Below are 15,318 nucleotides of genomic sequence, written 5' to 3'. Positions count from 1 at the left end.
GGGGGGGGGGGGGGTCCTTTTTCCTGCCCAGAGTTCTCAGTCGCACTCCATGTCCCTGCTGCCAACCAAAATATTGAACTTGGCCCTTTGAGGTGCAGTTTTCAGTGACACATGCTACAGCTGTCATGGACACGGAAGGCGGTAGAAACGTGGGCAGACAGACCCTCCATCTAGGGCTGGTGCCATGGAAAGACTAGGCTTTAGAGGCAGCCCTGGTTTCAAATCCTCTCTTCTCCATGGTTAGCTGTCTGGCCTCGGGTGAATCGTGTAATCTCTCAGGCCTAGATCTATTGATCCAGCTATCTATTGATCAATTGATATAGATATTTAAATTAAATACATATGTATTTAATTAATAGATGATTTTTTTGGTGGCAGTTTTAGAAAAATTGATCGGAAAATACAGAGTTCCTACATACTCTCCTTCCCCTACCCCGCGGTTTTGCCTATTATTAACGCCTTATCTTAGGGGGGTAACGCTTGCTGTAATTGATGAGCCAGTGTTGCTACAATATTATTAACTGAAGTCCATAGTCTACATTAGGGTTCACTCTTTGTGTTATATATTCTGTGGGGTTTGACAAAGGTATAATGACATCTATCCATCATTACAGTATCATACAGAATAGTTTCACTGCCTTGAAAATCCCCTGTGCTCCCCACCCCCAAACCCTGGCCACCACTGATCTTTTTACCACTTCTTGGTTTTACCTTTTCCAGAATGTCGTATGGTGAAATCATACAGTATGCAGCCTTTTCCCATTGGCTTCTGTCACTTAGCAATATGCTTTTGAGGTTCTTTCATGTATTTTTATGGCTTGATAGCTCATTTCTTTTTACTGCTGAGTAATATTCCATTGTCTGGATGGACCCCAGTTTGTTCCTCCATCCACCTGGGGCCCATATTTCTAACCTGTAAAAGAAGACTGTCAAACTCTACTTCGGACAGCTCTCATCGGGAGATGACACAGGTGCAGTGCTCGGCATGCTGCCCCACAAGCTCCCACACCACCTTCTGTAACTAGCTTCCTTCACGTAGCATAATGTTTTCAAGAGTCATTCACGTTGTAGCACGTGTCAGTGTTTTATTCCTTTTGATTGCAGCCTTGGGTCCTTTTTGTGTCGTTCCATCTAGTGCCCATTCCTCAGAGAGGTAAAATAAGTCTCCAAGGTCACACACAGCAAGTCAGTTGAAGGAGACCAGGCTGCAATCCAGGCACTGATACCTGGCCTGAGACTCTTTCCACTCTCAGGAAAGAGAGCAGGCCTGGGGCCTGAGGCAGCAGGGTCTGGGGGCAGTGAGGGCCGGGCAACCTGCCAGTCAGGGGAGCGACGAGGAGACTGGAAGTGGGTGAGGTGCGTTCCCAGGGTGTAAGGATGGGCGAGGCCCCTGGAGGCGTATGCCCACCCCCAGCATCCTTCGCCCACTCCATAGCGGACCCTCACTCTGTCTCCCTCCTGACTCCCTCCTGAAGCCCCTTCCCTGTGCAAACAGGAGGCTGTGGAGGTTCGGGGCAGGGACCAGGAATTCAGACAGAAAATGAGACTTTGGGCTGAGGAGGGCCCTCAAACATCGGGCTAAGAGGTGAGGGCTTTCTCTTGTCCCAGAGCCAGCAGGGGCTCCAGGCTGAGGATTTCTTTGGAACTTGGCTGATATCAGCAGCTCTGGGAGGTGGCTTGGAGAAGTTAACTGATGCAAGTGATGCCATTAGCCCTGGCAGGAGGGGGGCGGCTGGGGAGAATCTGGTCTCTGAGGGCTTGTCCTGACCGCTCAGGGTCTGGGCAGCAGGAACTTCCGAGCCTTCTCGGAAGTGTGGTCCAGGACACCCCCAGGGCTGCCTCCCCTTGCTACCCCGTGCTGGCCACTGGGGAAGTGGGAATAACTCAGGCTAATCCCCTGGGGGAGCAGGCATGTCAGCGGTGCTCCCACAGGCTGCCCAGGAAGAAGCAGGGATGCTGGGAGCCCTCTAACCAAACCTGGGGCTCAGGGGAGGCTCCCCGGAGGAGGTAACATCTGAGCGGAGACTCGAAGGATCAGGAGGTGTTAGCCAGATGAAGGGACAGCAGGTTCTGGAGTGCTGAGGCTAGAGGAGCCGGATCCTGGTCATTTGTCTGCTAAAAACTCACTCTGACTGCAGGTGAGACCTTGGATTGGCAGGGCAAGGCCCACCGCAGGGATTCCCCATCCAGGGGAGAGGTGAGACTTGGCCACTGCCCTGGCAGTGGCCAAGGGTGGGCTGAGAAAAGGGTCTTGAGGGATGTTAGAGGCAGGTTGGGGGTGATGAGGAGGTCACTGTGCCCATGATGGGTCTGGGTGAGCCCCCTGGAGACAGCAAGGAGCCGCTGGCTATCTTGATGGCCCCAGGAGAACATGCAGAGGAGAGGAAAGAGGTTTGCCTCTCAGAGATGCCCCTGTAGTTCTGAATAGTGTGAAAATTCATGGTGGGGCTGTGGGGGGAGGGGAGTACGTCCAAGAGCCACAGTCAGCTGAGTGCCCGGCTGGAGGCCTGGCGCAGGCGGCCCTACTTCCCTCTTTTCCAGATTTGAAATGGAAATTCCATTCCTGGGTGGTTGTAACGCTCATTCATGGGGTGTGGGGGAGCAGAGGACACACGGGCATCAGTCCCGGGGTCGGGGGTCCTGGGAGAGGAATGGGAGGGCAGGGCCCCTGCCTGCAGAATGCCCACCTGCCGTGCCTCAGTCACTGCAGCCACGTGCCCTCCTGGCACCGCTGCCCCTCCCCCAACCCCCAATCATCTGACCTTTTTTGGAGGTCAAGACAAAAGCTGAAACCAAGGCTCAGGGAAGAGCCCTGAGTGGCTCTGGCTACAGGGCGAGTCATTGGCCAAGGCAGGGTGAATCGAGGGCGCTTTCTACATGCTAGCTGCTTCCTCCCTTCCGGGGTAAGTAGGGGCAGGTGTTGTGGCCCCCCTGACAGCAGAGACCCTCACCTGGGGGTGCACAGGGTGAGCCGTGGTCCCTGGCTGTGGACTCTGGCCTTCCGCCTCCTCTGGAAGGCTGTGAATGTGGGAGTACATATGTGAGCACACACTCCTTCCATTTTTTTTTTTAATTTTAATTTTTTTTTTTTGGCCACGCTGTTCAGCTTGTGGGATCTGAGTTCCCAGCTTAGCGATCGAACCCAGGCCGTTGGCCGTGAAAGCGCCAAGTCCTAACCACTGGACCACCAGGGAATTCCCCACACACTCCTCCTAGAGAGGAGTAAAGCTGAGAGGATCCCCTGCCTGCTGACCCCACCCCCGGCCTCCCCAACCCCATGGGTGCTAAGCTGACTGCAGCAGCATCGCCATCCTATACCGTCCCCCAAGCCCTGGGCTCGGCTCGGCTCCGAGAGCCCCCAGCAGCCGCACCATGTCCACATGCCTCCGCAGGGAGCCACGGGCACAGAGCCTGCACCAGACGATTCCCAGCAATTAGGAGGCTCCTGGTCGGTCAGTGTGCCCAGCAAGCTCCTAACGTGCCTCCGCACTCAGACAGGAGGCTGTAAGCCCTGTGCTGAGGTTAGCACTTGGAGAGTGGGGGGAGATGGGGGTGTTAGGCAGAGGCCCTGAGCAAGGCCCACACGTGGGAGTAGTCGGTGGGCCTGAAGCCCGGCGCCCCTATGGTGTGGCCTCTGGGGCGTTAGAGACGGGAGCTCATCCTGCAGGCCTCAGCTCAGCACTGCCTCTGGGGAGCATGCCCAGACCCTCCCTGTACCTGTTAAGTGCCCACAGCACCCTTTCCCTTCTCAACCATATGGTGCACTTACAATACCGGTTCAGGAGCCATGCTGGCCCCGTGGTTGCAGGGTCAGCAGACTTTCCCTATAAAGGGCTGGGCAGTAAGTATTTTAGGCTTTGTGAGCCATATGGTCTCTGTCATAACTCTGCAGTTATACTTAAAGCAGCCATAGACAATACATAAATGAGTGAGTGGGCCTGCGTCCAATAAACCTTTATTTACAGACTCTGAAATTTGACTATCGTATAATTTTCACGGATCAAAACATATTTTTGTTTTGGGTTTTCCCCCCAACTACTTTAAAAATGTAAAAACCATTCTTAGCTTGTGGGCTGTCTAGAAACACGTGGCTGGAGTTCTCAGAGCTCCTGGTACAAGCTTCTTCCCTTGGGTGGATTCTTGGCTTTTCTCCCAGCACATGGCCCCCAAACACAAGCAAAGAAACCGAAGAAACCGAGACTGACTCCTGCCTCCAGGCCAGAGGAAACGTCTGCTCCTCCGAACTGGCCGAAGGAAGAAAAAGAACAGCAAGAAGCCATTGAATATATTGATGAAGCGCAAAATGAAACAGACACAGACTTAACGAACAAGCCAGTGAGGAGATTTTGAAAGTAGAACAGAAATATCACAAACTCCGCCAACCATTTTTTCAGTAGAGGTCGGAACTGATTGCCAAAATCCTAGATTTTGGGGTCACGGCATTTGTTAACCATCCACAAGTGTCTGTACTTCTTGGGGGGGTGCTGCATTATTTGACAAGAGTCGAAGTGACAGAATTTGAAGATATTAAATCAGGTTACAGGATAGATTTTTATTTTGATGAAAACCCTTCGAAAATAAAGTTCTCGCCAAAGAATTTCATCTGAATGAGAGTGGTGATCCATCTTCAGAGTCCACTGAAATCAAAAGGAAATCCGGAAAGGATCTGACAAAACGTTCAAGTCAAACGCAGAATAAAGCCAGCAGGAAGAGACAGCGTGAGGACCCAGAAAGCTGCTTCAGCTGGTTTCCTGATCATTCTGATGCTGGTGCAGATGAGTTAGGAGAGGTCATCAAAGATGATATTTGGGGCTTCCCTGGTGGTGCAGTGGTTGGGAGTCCGCCTGCCGATGCAGGGGACACGGGTTCGTGCCGCGGAGCGGCTGGGCCCGTGAGCCACGGCCGCTGAGCCTGCGCGTCCGGAGCCTGTGCTCCGCAGCGGGAGAGGCCACAACGGTGAGAGGCCCGCGTACCGCCAAAAAAAAAAAAAAAAAAGATGATACTTGGCCAAATCCATTACAGTACTACTTGATTCCGGACATGGCTGATGAGGAAGGGGAAGGAGAAGAAGATGATGATGATGATGAAGAGGTAGAAGGATTAGAAGATATTGATGAGGAAGGGGATGAGGATGAAGGTGATGGAGATGATGATGGGGAGGGAGGAGAGGAAGATGAGGGGGAAGATGACTAATGGGACACTGATGGATTCCAACCTTCCTTTTTAAATTTTCTCCAGTCCCTGGGAGCAAGTTGCAGTCTTTTTTTTTCTTCTTTTCTCCTCTTGTGCTCAGTCGCCCTGTTTTTGAGGTCTCTTTTCTCCTTTATACCATGGCTCACAACTTATTTTGGGGAGAAATACCTTGAGCAGAATTCAGTGGGAAAAGAATCTCTACCCCTTTCTGTTCCAAATTCATTTTTATCCCTTCCTGTCTCAAAGAAACTTTACGGAATCAACACCACCATGCTCTGTGGGGAAAAAAGAAAAACCTTCTGCTCCCTTAGCTCTTCTGGAAGCTGGAGGGTGCTAGGCCCCTGTCTAGTAGTGCATAGAATTCTAGCTTTTTTCCACCTTTCTCTGTATATTGGGCTCAGAGATTACACTGTGTCTCTATGTGAATATGGACAGTTAGCATTTACCAACATGTATCCGTCTACTTTCTCTTGTTTGAAAAAAGAAAAGAAAAAACTTTAAAAAATGAGGTTATAGAAGGTCAGCAAAGGGTGGGTTTGAGATGTTTGTGTGGGTGAAGTGGGCATTTTGACAACATGGCTTCTCCTTTGGCATGTTTAATTGTGATGTTTAATGGACATCCTTGCAGTTTAAGATGACACTTTTCAAATAAAATTCTCTCCTAATGATGACTTGAGCCCTGCCACTCGACGGGAGAAGCAGCAGAACCTGTAGGATCTTATTTGCAATTGACATCCTCTATTGTAATTTTGTTCCTGTTTATTTTTAAATTTTTGTTTCACTGGAAAGGGAAGATGATGCTCAGTTTTAAACCTTAAAGTTATACAAGTTGCTTTGCCACAATAAAACTAAATGTGTACACACACACACACACAAAATATGTGGCTGGGTGGATTTGGCTATGAGTTATAGTTTGCCAACCCCTGGGTTAGAACAAGGAGCCAGACTGCCAGGCTCTGCTGTGTGACCCTTGACAAATGGCTAAACATTTCTGTGCTTCAGAATTCTCCTCTGTAAAATGGGGATGATAATGATAACACTTGGAGAAAGTAAAATTGTACAACAGCTTTGGAAAACAGCTTTTGGCAGTTCTTCAAAAAGTCAAACATAGAGTTACCGTATGACCCAGCAATCCCATCCCAAAGTATGTACTCAAGAGAAATGAAAATATACATTCACACAAAAACTTGTTCATAGCAGAGTTATTCATAACAACCAAAAAGTGGTAACAACCCAAGTGTCTACCAGCTGATGGGTGGATAAAATGGTATATCTATACAATCAAATAATTTTCAGTCATAATAAGAAATGCAGTACTGACTCATGCTATAACACGGATGAACCTTGAAAACATAAAGTGAAAAAAGCAAGACACACAAGAACATATATCATATGATTCCATTTATGTGAAATGTCCAGAATGGGCAAATCCATGGAGACAGAAAGTAGATTAGGTTGCTTGGGGCTGGGGGGTGGGAGTGGGGGAGTGACTGCTAATAGGTATGGGGATTTTTGTTGGATGATTAGGTCATGGGTGGGTGGCAGGGGACTGCCCTAGGGGACTTGGAAGGATGGGCCTCTGACTCCGAGAGAGAGACAAGGACCCACGGCAGGGCTGTGAGCAGAGGCTGACCCTCCCTGACCTAGACTACAGTGACACCTGCTGTGCTGGGGCCAAGTCCCCACCCCTCCCCTGCCTCACAGTACTTTTTTTCCTCCCCCAGGACCAGCCGGGGGGCCTCCATGGGCGCCTGAGGGCAGGGCGCCAGGGCCGCGGGCACGAGCATGGTGAGACACCAGCCCCTGCAGTATTATGAGCCGCAGCTCTGCCTCTCCTGCCTCACGGGCATCTACGGCTGCCGCTGGAAGCGCTACCAGCGCTCTCACGATGACACCACACCGGTGAGCTGTGCTGGGATGGGGCCAAAGGACCCAGTGAGCCCCAGGGCCTGGGGGAGGGGTCTCAGCTCTGACACCCTGCTGTGTGGCTCTGGACAGGCCAATGCCCTTTCTGGGTTTCAGTTTCTCCTTCTGTAAAATGGGCCTATGGAAATTCCTGAATCTACCTGACTAGGTGGGCAAGGAACATGGGTGTAGCCAGTTGTTGACTCCCCTCTGACAGTGTAGGGTGTGGGCTGCTCTTGAGGTCTGGGCAGGGAGGGCTGCTCTAAGAGGGTGGGGTCCCCCAAGGTGAGCAGAAGTTCTCAGCTTCCTGGCAGATCCTGAGGGGCAGGTAAGCAGATGGGTGGCTCTTCAAGAGGAGGGTGAAGAGCTGGGCCAGGCCATCCTGGAGCCTGGGAGCTGGCAGGGCCATGGCCTGGCACCAGGGCCCAGTCACCTGAGCCACAAGCCTGCCAGAGCTGGCAGCAGGTGCTCAGCTGGATAAAGAAAGCCTCCCTTAGTGTCCGGCTCCCCAAGCTAAACCCCACGCCACACTTCCGTCCCTGGGGCACCATCAGCCGCTGGATCTAGTTTCTTCTCTGAAGGAACCCAATTCCTTCAGGAGGGAGCGGAGAGAGAGATACATGGTGTTTATCTAAAAGCATTGCTGCCTGGAAATCAACTTTCTCCTCCCTCCTGCTTGTCTGAACAAAGAGGCCGGCCTCCCAATTCAGCCAGCCCCAGAACAGGCTGGAGTGGCCAGGGGCGGAGGTCAGAGGCCAAGCATCACCAGAGTATATCTGGGTGTGGAGCTTGGGGAAGCTTGTCCACCTCCCTGCCCTCCCTCTCTGCCTGTGCTGGTAGGGACAGAGGGACAGAGCACTCGACTGAGTCGGGAGCCTGTTCTCATGACCCCCAAATGGTAAGAAGCAGGTACCACCTGTGGGTACCTGGCCTGATTCATTGCCGTGTACCCACTCTAGCACACAGGAGGCAACATGCCCAACTGAGGCAAGGAAGAGGAGGGGCCTGCCCAGGGCAGCCTGTCCGTCCTATGTGCTGTGCTCCGAGCTCCATTCTCCCCTGAGGCAGTGGAAGGAAGTCAGCAGGGCCTCCACGTGTCAGGAGGGCAGGAGCTCGCAGTCCACTGGCACCCAGGTGTCTGTCTGTGTGCCGGGCGCTGAGCTGAGCGCTGACACGCGGCCACCCCTGTTGCTCCCAAGCCCGTGAGCTAGATGTCATCGCCACCACTTCACATGCGGAAACAGAAGCCAAGGACGTCCGTGACCAGGACAAGGTCAACGCAGCTAGAGAGGGGCAGAGCTCGGATCTGGCCCTGCACGGTGCCCAGCGCTCTCGGTGGGGGGGGATGGGAAGCTGCTGAGGCTGAGGAAGCGGGGAGGAGGATGGCTGAGCCCCCAAGCAGGAAGCCCTTGGCCGTCGGAGGAGACACTGGAGGAAGGCGGCTCTCTCCCAGGGCACCTCACACCTCTTGGTGGGCCCAGGGCCAGCCAGTTCCAGGCTGTGGAGTCAGGAAGTGATGGGTCTTGGCTGTGGCCCGCCCAGGGCCCAGGCTGGAGGAAGTGGTGGGTTGAGGCCAGTTTTGAGCCGACTGGGGGCCCAAGCGGCGTAGGCTCTGCAAATGCCAAGGCCTGAGGTGCCAGGTATGGGGCAATGGCCGGAGGCTGCAGGCCACAAGCCTGGGAGAGGCTGGGAGAGGGGAGAGGGTCTTGCAGCAACTCTGGGTGGCAGGGCCTCTGCAGAAAGGGCTGAGCTCACCTCAGGCAACCCGCACCTCGCAGCTGAGGATGAGCGGGGGGCCCACCCCGGCCCGTAACTCAGCTCCACTCCTGCTTCCTCTCCCACTTCCTGGGTTCCAGCCTCCGCGGGCTCACCCTTGTCTCCCTGGCTCTCCTCTCTTCTCTTTTCTCTCCCCAGTCCCTCCCCAGACAGCTGGGCCAGAACCATGATGGGGGCTGGGCTCCTGGCCTGACACAGTGAAAGCAGCAGCAATCTGGTGTCTCAAAGTCAGGGCTGGTGCAGAGAAGCTGCTCTGTAAATTTTGCTGAACAAATAGAGGCCCAGAGTGAGCTCTGGGAGCGCAGGTTGGGGAGTGAAAGAAGAGCCCCTCGGGCCTGGAAGGTGGGGGAGAGGCCTCGGCCAGGGGGAGCGGGCCCAGCTTTGGGCCTGTGCCTTCCTCATCCCCACCTTCCCCTCCTCCTTTGGGCATCCGCTTACCCCCCCACCCCCCATGCCCCCACCAGGCACTGCCTCCGCTCAGGACCTCTTGGGGGAGCCTCTTGTGTCTCCCGAGTCAGGGAAGCCTAGGGTCAAGTTCTTCAGTGAAGCTGAACCTCTCTGGGCCTCTTCTGTGCAGTGAGGTGACACATAGGTGGTGAGTCACAGAAGCGCTCATCCTCAGGCTGGGAGTGAAGTGTGAGAGTAACAGTTAACGTTTATTGAGCACCTATTGTATTGCAGGGAGCTTAAGGCTTACAGGCATTGACCTGTTGATTGTTCTAACACCCTGTTGGGGCATATTTAATTGTTATGCCCTGTTGATGGATGGGGAAATCAAGGCTTGAAGCCCCATCCGTGATAGATTTGCAGCAAGAGCGTCAGGAAGTTGGAGGCTGCCGGGAAGACAGGCGGGTTTTAAGTCTGGGTGTGTTTATTTATTTTAAATTAGTTAATTAATTTTGGGGGCGGCATTGGGTCTTCGTTGCTGCACGCGGGCTTTCTCTCGTTGCGGCGAGCCGGGGCTACTCTTCGTTGCGGTGCACGGGCTTCTCGTTGCGGTGGCTTCTCTTGTTGTGGAACATGGGCTCTAGGTGTGCGGGCTTCAGTAGTTGTGGCACGGGCTCTAGAGCGCAGGCTCAGTAGTTGTGGCGCACGGGCTTAGTTGCTCCGCGGCATGTGAGGTCTTCCCGGACCAGGTATCGAACCCGTGTCCCCAGCATTGGCAGGCAGATTCTTAACCACTGAGCCACCAGGGAAGCCCCAAGTCTGGGTGTGTTTAAAGGAGAAGAAAGGCAGGACGGGGAGGAGGACTTGGGAAGCTGCCTGACAGAAAAGGGCAGGGACCGGGAGCATTTGGGACAAGTTGGGGAATGGCTTGAATGCCAGGCTAGGCACCCTCAGTGCTTCCCTGGTTAAGAGCTGGCCCCGCGGTACTATACGGGGATCCTGGGGAGGGAAGAGGGGTGCAGGGAGCCTGGGAAGGAGCCCCCGCCCCGCTGCTCTCCATCCAGGTTGGCCTCCTTCCTTCCTGCCCCTCCCCGCCCCTCACATTCCCATCTCCTCCAACCCTCTGCTCACACTGTCCCCTCCCCGCAGGACACACACTTGACAAATAAGGAAACAGGAAACTGAGGACCAGAGAGATGAAGTGACGTCCTCTCCTGCCCCCCAACACTGAGGAAGTGGAGGAGCCTGGCAGCAGAAGGCTGGCTCACTGGACAGCTAGGAAGGGGAAGCAAAAGCTTTTTATAACTGGGGATAATTAATTGGTTGTTGTCTGTGACTCATTACTCTAATATTGCCAATTAAGGATGGGGTAGGACAGAAGGCAGCTCTCAGGCCATCCCCACAGGGGCCCCTGAAGACTCTGCATCTGTGAGAGGCAGCACAGTATCAAAACCAGCTTCTTTGTAGCAAGAGGGATATAGGTCAGATGCCTGGAGGAACTTCCAGCCCGAGACGTTGAAGGAGACAGTCACCTCTCTCACACTTCTGTAGTATGTTTGCCTTTTGAAGTGTGTTTTAAACTTCTTTTGACCCCCTCTGTCTTATGGATGGGGCTCCAGGAAGAGGAAGTGATTTATTCAAGCCGAGGAGTTGATGGCATGGCTTGCACTGCGCCTGCTTGCACCCCCAGTCCCGTGCCCTCTCCCCCGTTCCACACCAAACAGTCTTGCTTGGGGTGTGTTGGTTACTTACTCAATCAACAAACCTGTCCTGATACCTGCCCTGAGTCCAGGGGTCAAAGGTATATCAAACCTGGTTCCTCCCTCCCTTGAACAGCTCCTAGGTGGGTGGGGAGCAGATCAGAACAGACATCCAGACCACCCAGGGTGATCACTGCCGGGGCCCAGGGACACCACAGGCAGGAAAGCTTGCCTGAGCTGGTGTCTGAGAGAGTTAGCCCATCATGTCATGCCAGAGTGGGGAAGGCAGGGGAGCTGCATGTTACAAGAGTGTCTTGTGTTTGGGAACTGAAAGCGATTTGGCCCAGTGCAGCTCTGGTGTTAGGAGGGAGAGCGTGTGGCCAAGGGGACCTGAGCCAGAGGCTGTGCTGGGGAGCCTGCACTCCATCCTGGGAGGTGGGAGCCCAGTCGGACTCGGTCTGTGCAAGGACCACTCTGGTTCAATCACGGAGAATGCGCTGAGGGGCCTTGAGTGGAGGCGGGGATGGCAGGGAGCTAGACAAGAAAGGCTGAGGCCTCAACTAGGGGGAGCGGTCTGCAAAGGAGTAGCGAAGGGAGGGATTCTAGAGACACCTAGACGGTGCGTTCAGCAGACTGGCTGCGGAAGAGAATTTTGATGATGCCTCCCGTCGTCCCGTGATTTCCACCTGGCTGGATGAGGCCATTCCTGGAGTCGGGAAACCATACTGTGCCCAGGGGGTGTGTGAGAGGCCACGCGGCCTCAGGAGTGTCCAGGAATAGCGCAGCGGGGGCGGGTGGAACACAGACAAAATATCCCACCCCCCCACACCACCGTTGCCTACCTCTTTCGATGGGAGCCCCTCCCACCATGGCAGGAAAACACCTGCTGCTGGGAAATCCATCAGCACTCCGTCACCCTTCACCCTCCACACAGCCATCCCCGGATAACCTACCTCACCCGTTCACAGCACTGCCCTTCGCTCCGCTGTCCCCTCTGCCTGGAATGCCTTCTCTCTGGTCTCTGCCTCTCAAGGCTCATCGCAGATCTCTATTCCTCTAAGAAGTGTCCCCTTCAAACAAAAGAGTCAGGCCTCCTTCCCTGCCTCTCCCCTTCCCCTGGGCTCCCGCAGCATCTCGGGCCTGGGCTGCCCATGTGGGTCCTGACTTCCTGTTTCTCCCGCTGGACCGTGAGTGTGCTGAAGCCAGGGCCTGGCTCAGAGGAGGACCTCGGGCAAGGAGTGGGAGGAAGACTGAGCGGGTGACTTGAAGAGCAAGTGAGGAAGCCAGTGAGGGTGGGGAGGCTGGACCCCCGATGAGCTCCCGGGTGAGCACCCCAAGGAGCATTGGGTGGTCTGGAGAGTAGGGGCGCATGCTGCATTCCAGTGCCCCTGGCTGTGGCTGACAGGGAGGGGTGCTGACTCAGACGAGGGACCTCCCAGGCCACCCTTGGAGGTGGGGTCAGGCTCTGCCAGTGGGAGGAGGAGGGGGTGAGTTTCCCAGCTGGCTCCCCACGTTCTTGTCCTATCAACACCACGTGGGCCTGTGGCAGGACTATGGGGCAGGGAAGAGTGGATCTCACTCAGGAACCAAGGTCGGCTCCCTGGAGGAAGCAGCCTTTGGAATGGGCTCCAGGGTGTGACTGGAGCCAGCCAGACGCACCTGGCCATTCCTGGCTAAGGGAGCTGTGGCCTGAACTCTACCCTGCCTCCTCCAGTGACTTAGTGTGTGGCCTTAGACAAGGCCAGACCCTTTCTGGGCCTCAGCTTGCTGTGGGTGAGGTGGAGGTACAAACCCACGCCCCAAGGGTCCAGTTAGATAACAGATACCAACGTGTCTCACGTCCTGAACAGGACAGACCACTGTTCTAACTTGGGGAAAACGTGTCCTCCCTACACACTTCCAAAGGGATGGCTGTTCCCTTCTCTGGTGCTTTGGGGGAGAGGGACCCAGCAGGTCAGAGAGGAGCCCTCTGAGCTTCAATTCTCCCACTTCTAAACTGGCGATGATAAGAGCCATTTTATCCTATAAACCTTGCAGGTTTGCCATGAGGATAAGAAAATGGGAGATGATATTATTGCATCCATGAGAGAGAGGAGAGGCTGGCAGAAGTTGTTGCAGCACAGGGAGCTAAGGATTTATTACTGTAATAAAGCCAGGCCGTCGCTGGCTTTCGGGAACCTCCGCACCCCACCTCCTCCTCTCTGAATGGCACTGAGGGGGCCGGGCGTGGTCAGGCCACGCTCCCGGGAAGACAAATAAGCTCTTGTTCATGACCTCTGTGACCACCTTGCGTGTCTGCTTAGGGAGCATGTAGGGGGCAGGAGGTGATGGGCGTCAGCAAGAGGCTGTGGCCACTCACCACCCTGTGGCCTTGGCCGGGCCCCCTGCAGGGCACTGGGATAATCCCTCCTAAGCGCCCCCAGCTCTTCTGCTCATGTCTCCCCAAGGGCTGATGCAAGCCACAGGATGGTCGGGGAAGGACGGGGTGCTCCAGGCTGAGCCTGGCTTCATTCTCCCGCCTAATGAGCCACTCTGAGTGCACCCTGGCAGAAGCAAGGGCAGACAGAGGCCTAATTGCCCAGCTCCCTGTAGCCCAGAAAAATAAATCCAGCCTCTTAGGCTGTCAGGAGCTGGCTGGGGGCTGGGGATTTTAATCCTTTTCCCTACTCGGCCCTAATGCTGAGATCCATCTCAAACCTCCCTAGGCCGCCCCCTCCCCCAAATCTCCTGGGTCAGAGCCAGAGTAATCCTGCCAGGGCTGCCCAGCTCTCTCTTCTGGGAGCTCCACACACCGTTCCCAGCTGACATTCACCAGTCTCCACGTTAGGAACTTGGCGAGGATGAAACAGGAGGATGATTAGAGGAGCCGGTGTGCCCGAGGTGCAGCCTGCAGGTGGACAGACTAGGCGGGGAGGCACCCCTCAATCGCTCTCCAGTCTCTGCAAGGCTGTGTGGTGCTGAGGGCACAGCTGGACTCTGGGGCCTCAAAGCAGAGCTGGGACCCCAGGAGTGGCACAGGGAGCTGAGCTCAGCCACGTGGAAGGAGCTGTGCCAGGCAGAGCCAGCACGCAGGGAAGGGCTGCTTTGGGACAGACTAGAAAACCTAGAAACAACCCACACACATCTGAGAGTGTGCTGTGTGGTAGACAATCATGGAAATCATTGCAAATATCACAGACCGTACAGGGACAGCTGGAGTATCCATCTGGTAAAAGTAAAATTAGATCCCTGTCTCTTACCTCAAATCAAAAGAAATTCCAGATGGATAAAATGTATATTTTTCTTTTTTTAAGCTCCTTTTTTTCTGTTTAGGAAGCACACATTTGTTGAGAAAATTCAAATAACTCGGAAAGATGTAAAGTAAAAGAAATTCTAATCTTCATGCTTTAGAGGAAAGGCTTTAAAACCTCTCTCCATACGCGTATACACACATATGGAGCTATAGATAGATAGGTGGATTACAGATTCCAGTGTAAACAAAGAGAAATTATCAGTGTAAAATATGAGTTAAATATATAATCGTGGGCCACCTTCCTTAAACACGATACCAAAGGCAAAAACCCATAAAGGAAAAGAGGGGTAGATCTGACTGCATAAAAATTAAAATTTTTAAACAAAAAGCATGAAAAGCAAAGTTAAAGTCAACTGATAAAATAAGAAAAAACAGACAATCTATATGAAAGTTACTACTCTTACGTAGAGAAAGCTTTTATAAACCCCTAAGAAGCCAGTTGTCCCAAACAAAAGCTGCCAGGCTCTGTGCCTTTGCACCTTCCACTCCCTCCCTCTGCCCTTACCTTGTCAGGTAAGCCCATTCCAGCAAGCCCATTCCTTTCAGCTTTGCTGCAAGCATCTCCTCCTCCAGAGAGCCCTCCAGACCATCCCTTCCCCCATAACTGGCAGTGTGCTCCTTGGCAGCCCTTGCTTGCCCCATTCGCCACACTCGTTTCTACGATTGGCGTTGCCTGCTGGCTGGTCAGTCTTCTGTGCAGGCTGCTCAGAGGAGAGTCCAAGCCTGATCTGTCTCCCAGTGTCCAGGGCTCAGCACGTGTGTAGAACGACTGGAAGAGAGTGGTGGCGCGGGTGTGGAGGGGAGGTGCTGGAATTTACTTTGGTGTGGGGTATGAAGTAGGGGTCTAATTATATATTTTTTTACCAAATGGATGTCCAGATGTCCCAGTACCATCTGTTGAATTCTCCATCCTTTCTGTACTAATTTACCTGGTATTAATCCTGTGTCCATCCTTCCAGGCCATTCCCTGTCTTTGGGTCTCAGTTTCTCCAGTTCTTAATTGGACCTTTAGAGCATGAGGCAAGATGATCTCTGAAATCTTTTTTTTTTTTTTTTTTTTTTTTT

General features: G+C 53.6%; 1 protein-coding gene and 1 pseudogene across 2 annotated transcripts in view; both read left to right on the top strand.

The window, feature by feature from the left end:
• LOC103077363 (protein SET-like) overlaps nt 1-5,193 on the top strand; it is a 9,298-nt pseudogene extending 4,105 nt beyond the window's left edge.
• The window catches only part of GDPD5 (glycerophosphodiester phosphodiesterase domain containing 5), a 56,170-nt gene that overhangs the window by 5,262 nt on the left and 35,590 nt on the right, over nt 1-15,318 (top strand). For both annotated transcript variants that reach the window (XM_007455029.1, XM_007455030.1), the window contains exon 2: nt 6,918-7,095. In XM_007455029.1, the coding sequence (XP_007455091.1) occupies nt 6,979-7,095 (117 nt within the window). In that variant the 5' untranslated portion in view covers nt 6,918-6,978. The remainder of the gene's footprint in view (nt 1-6,917; nt 7,096-15,318) is intronic.

This window comes from Lipotes vexillifer, unplaced genomic scaffold, assembly GCF_000442215.2.
Source record: "Lipotes vexillifer unplaced genomic scaffold, Lipotes_vexillifer_v1.1 scaffold1693, whole genome shotgun sequence".
NCBI lineage: Eukaryota > Metazoa > Chordata > Mammalia > Artiodactyla > Lipotidae > Lipotes > Lipotes vexillifer.
Note: the sequence above shows the minus strand (reverse complement) of the source record. Positions and strands in the feature narration are given on the sequence as shown.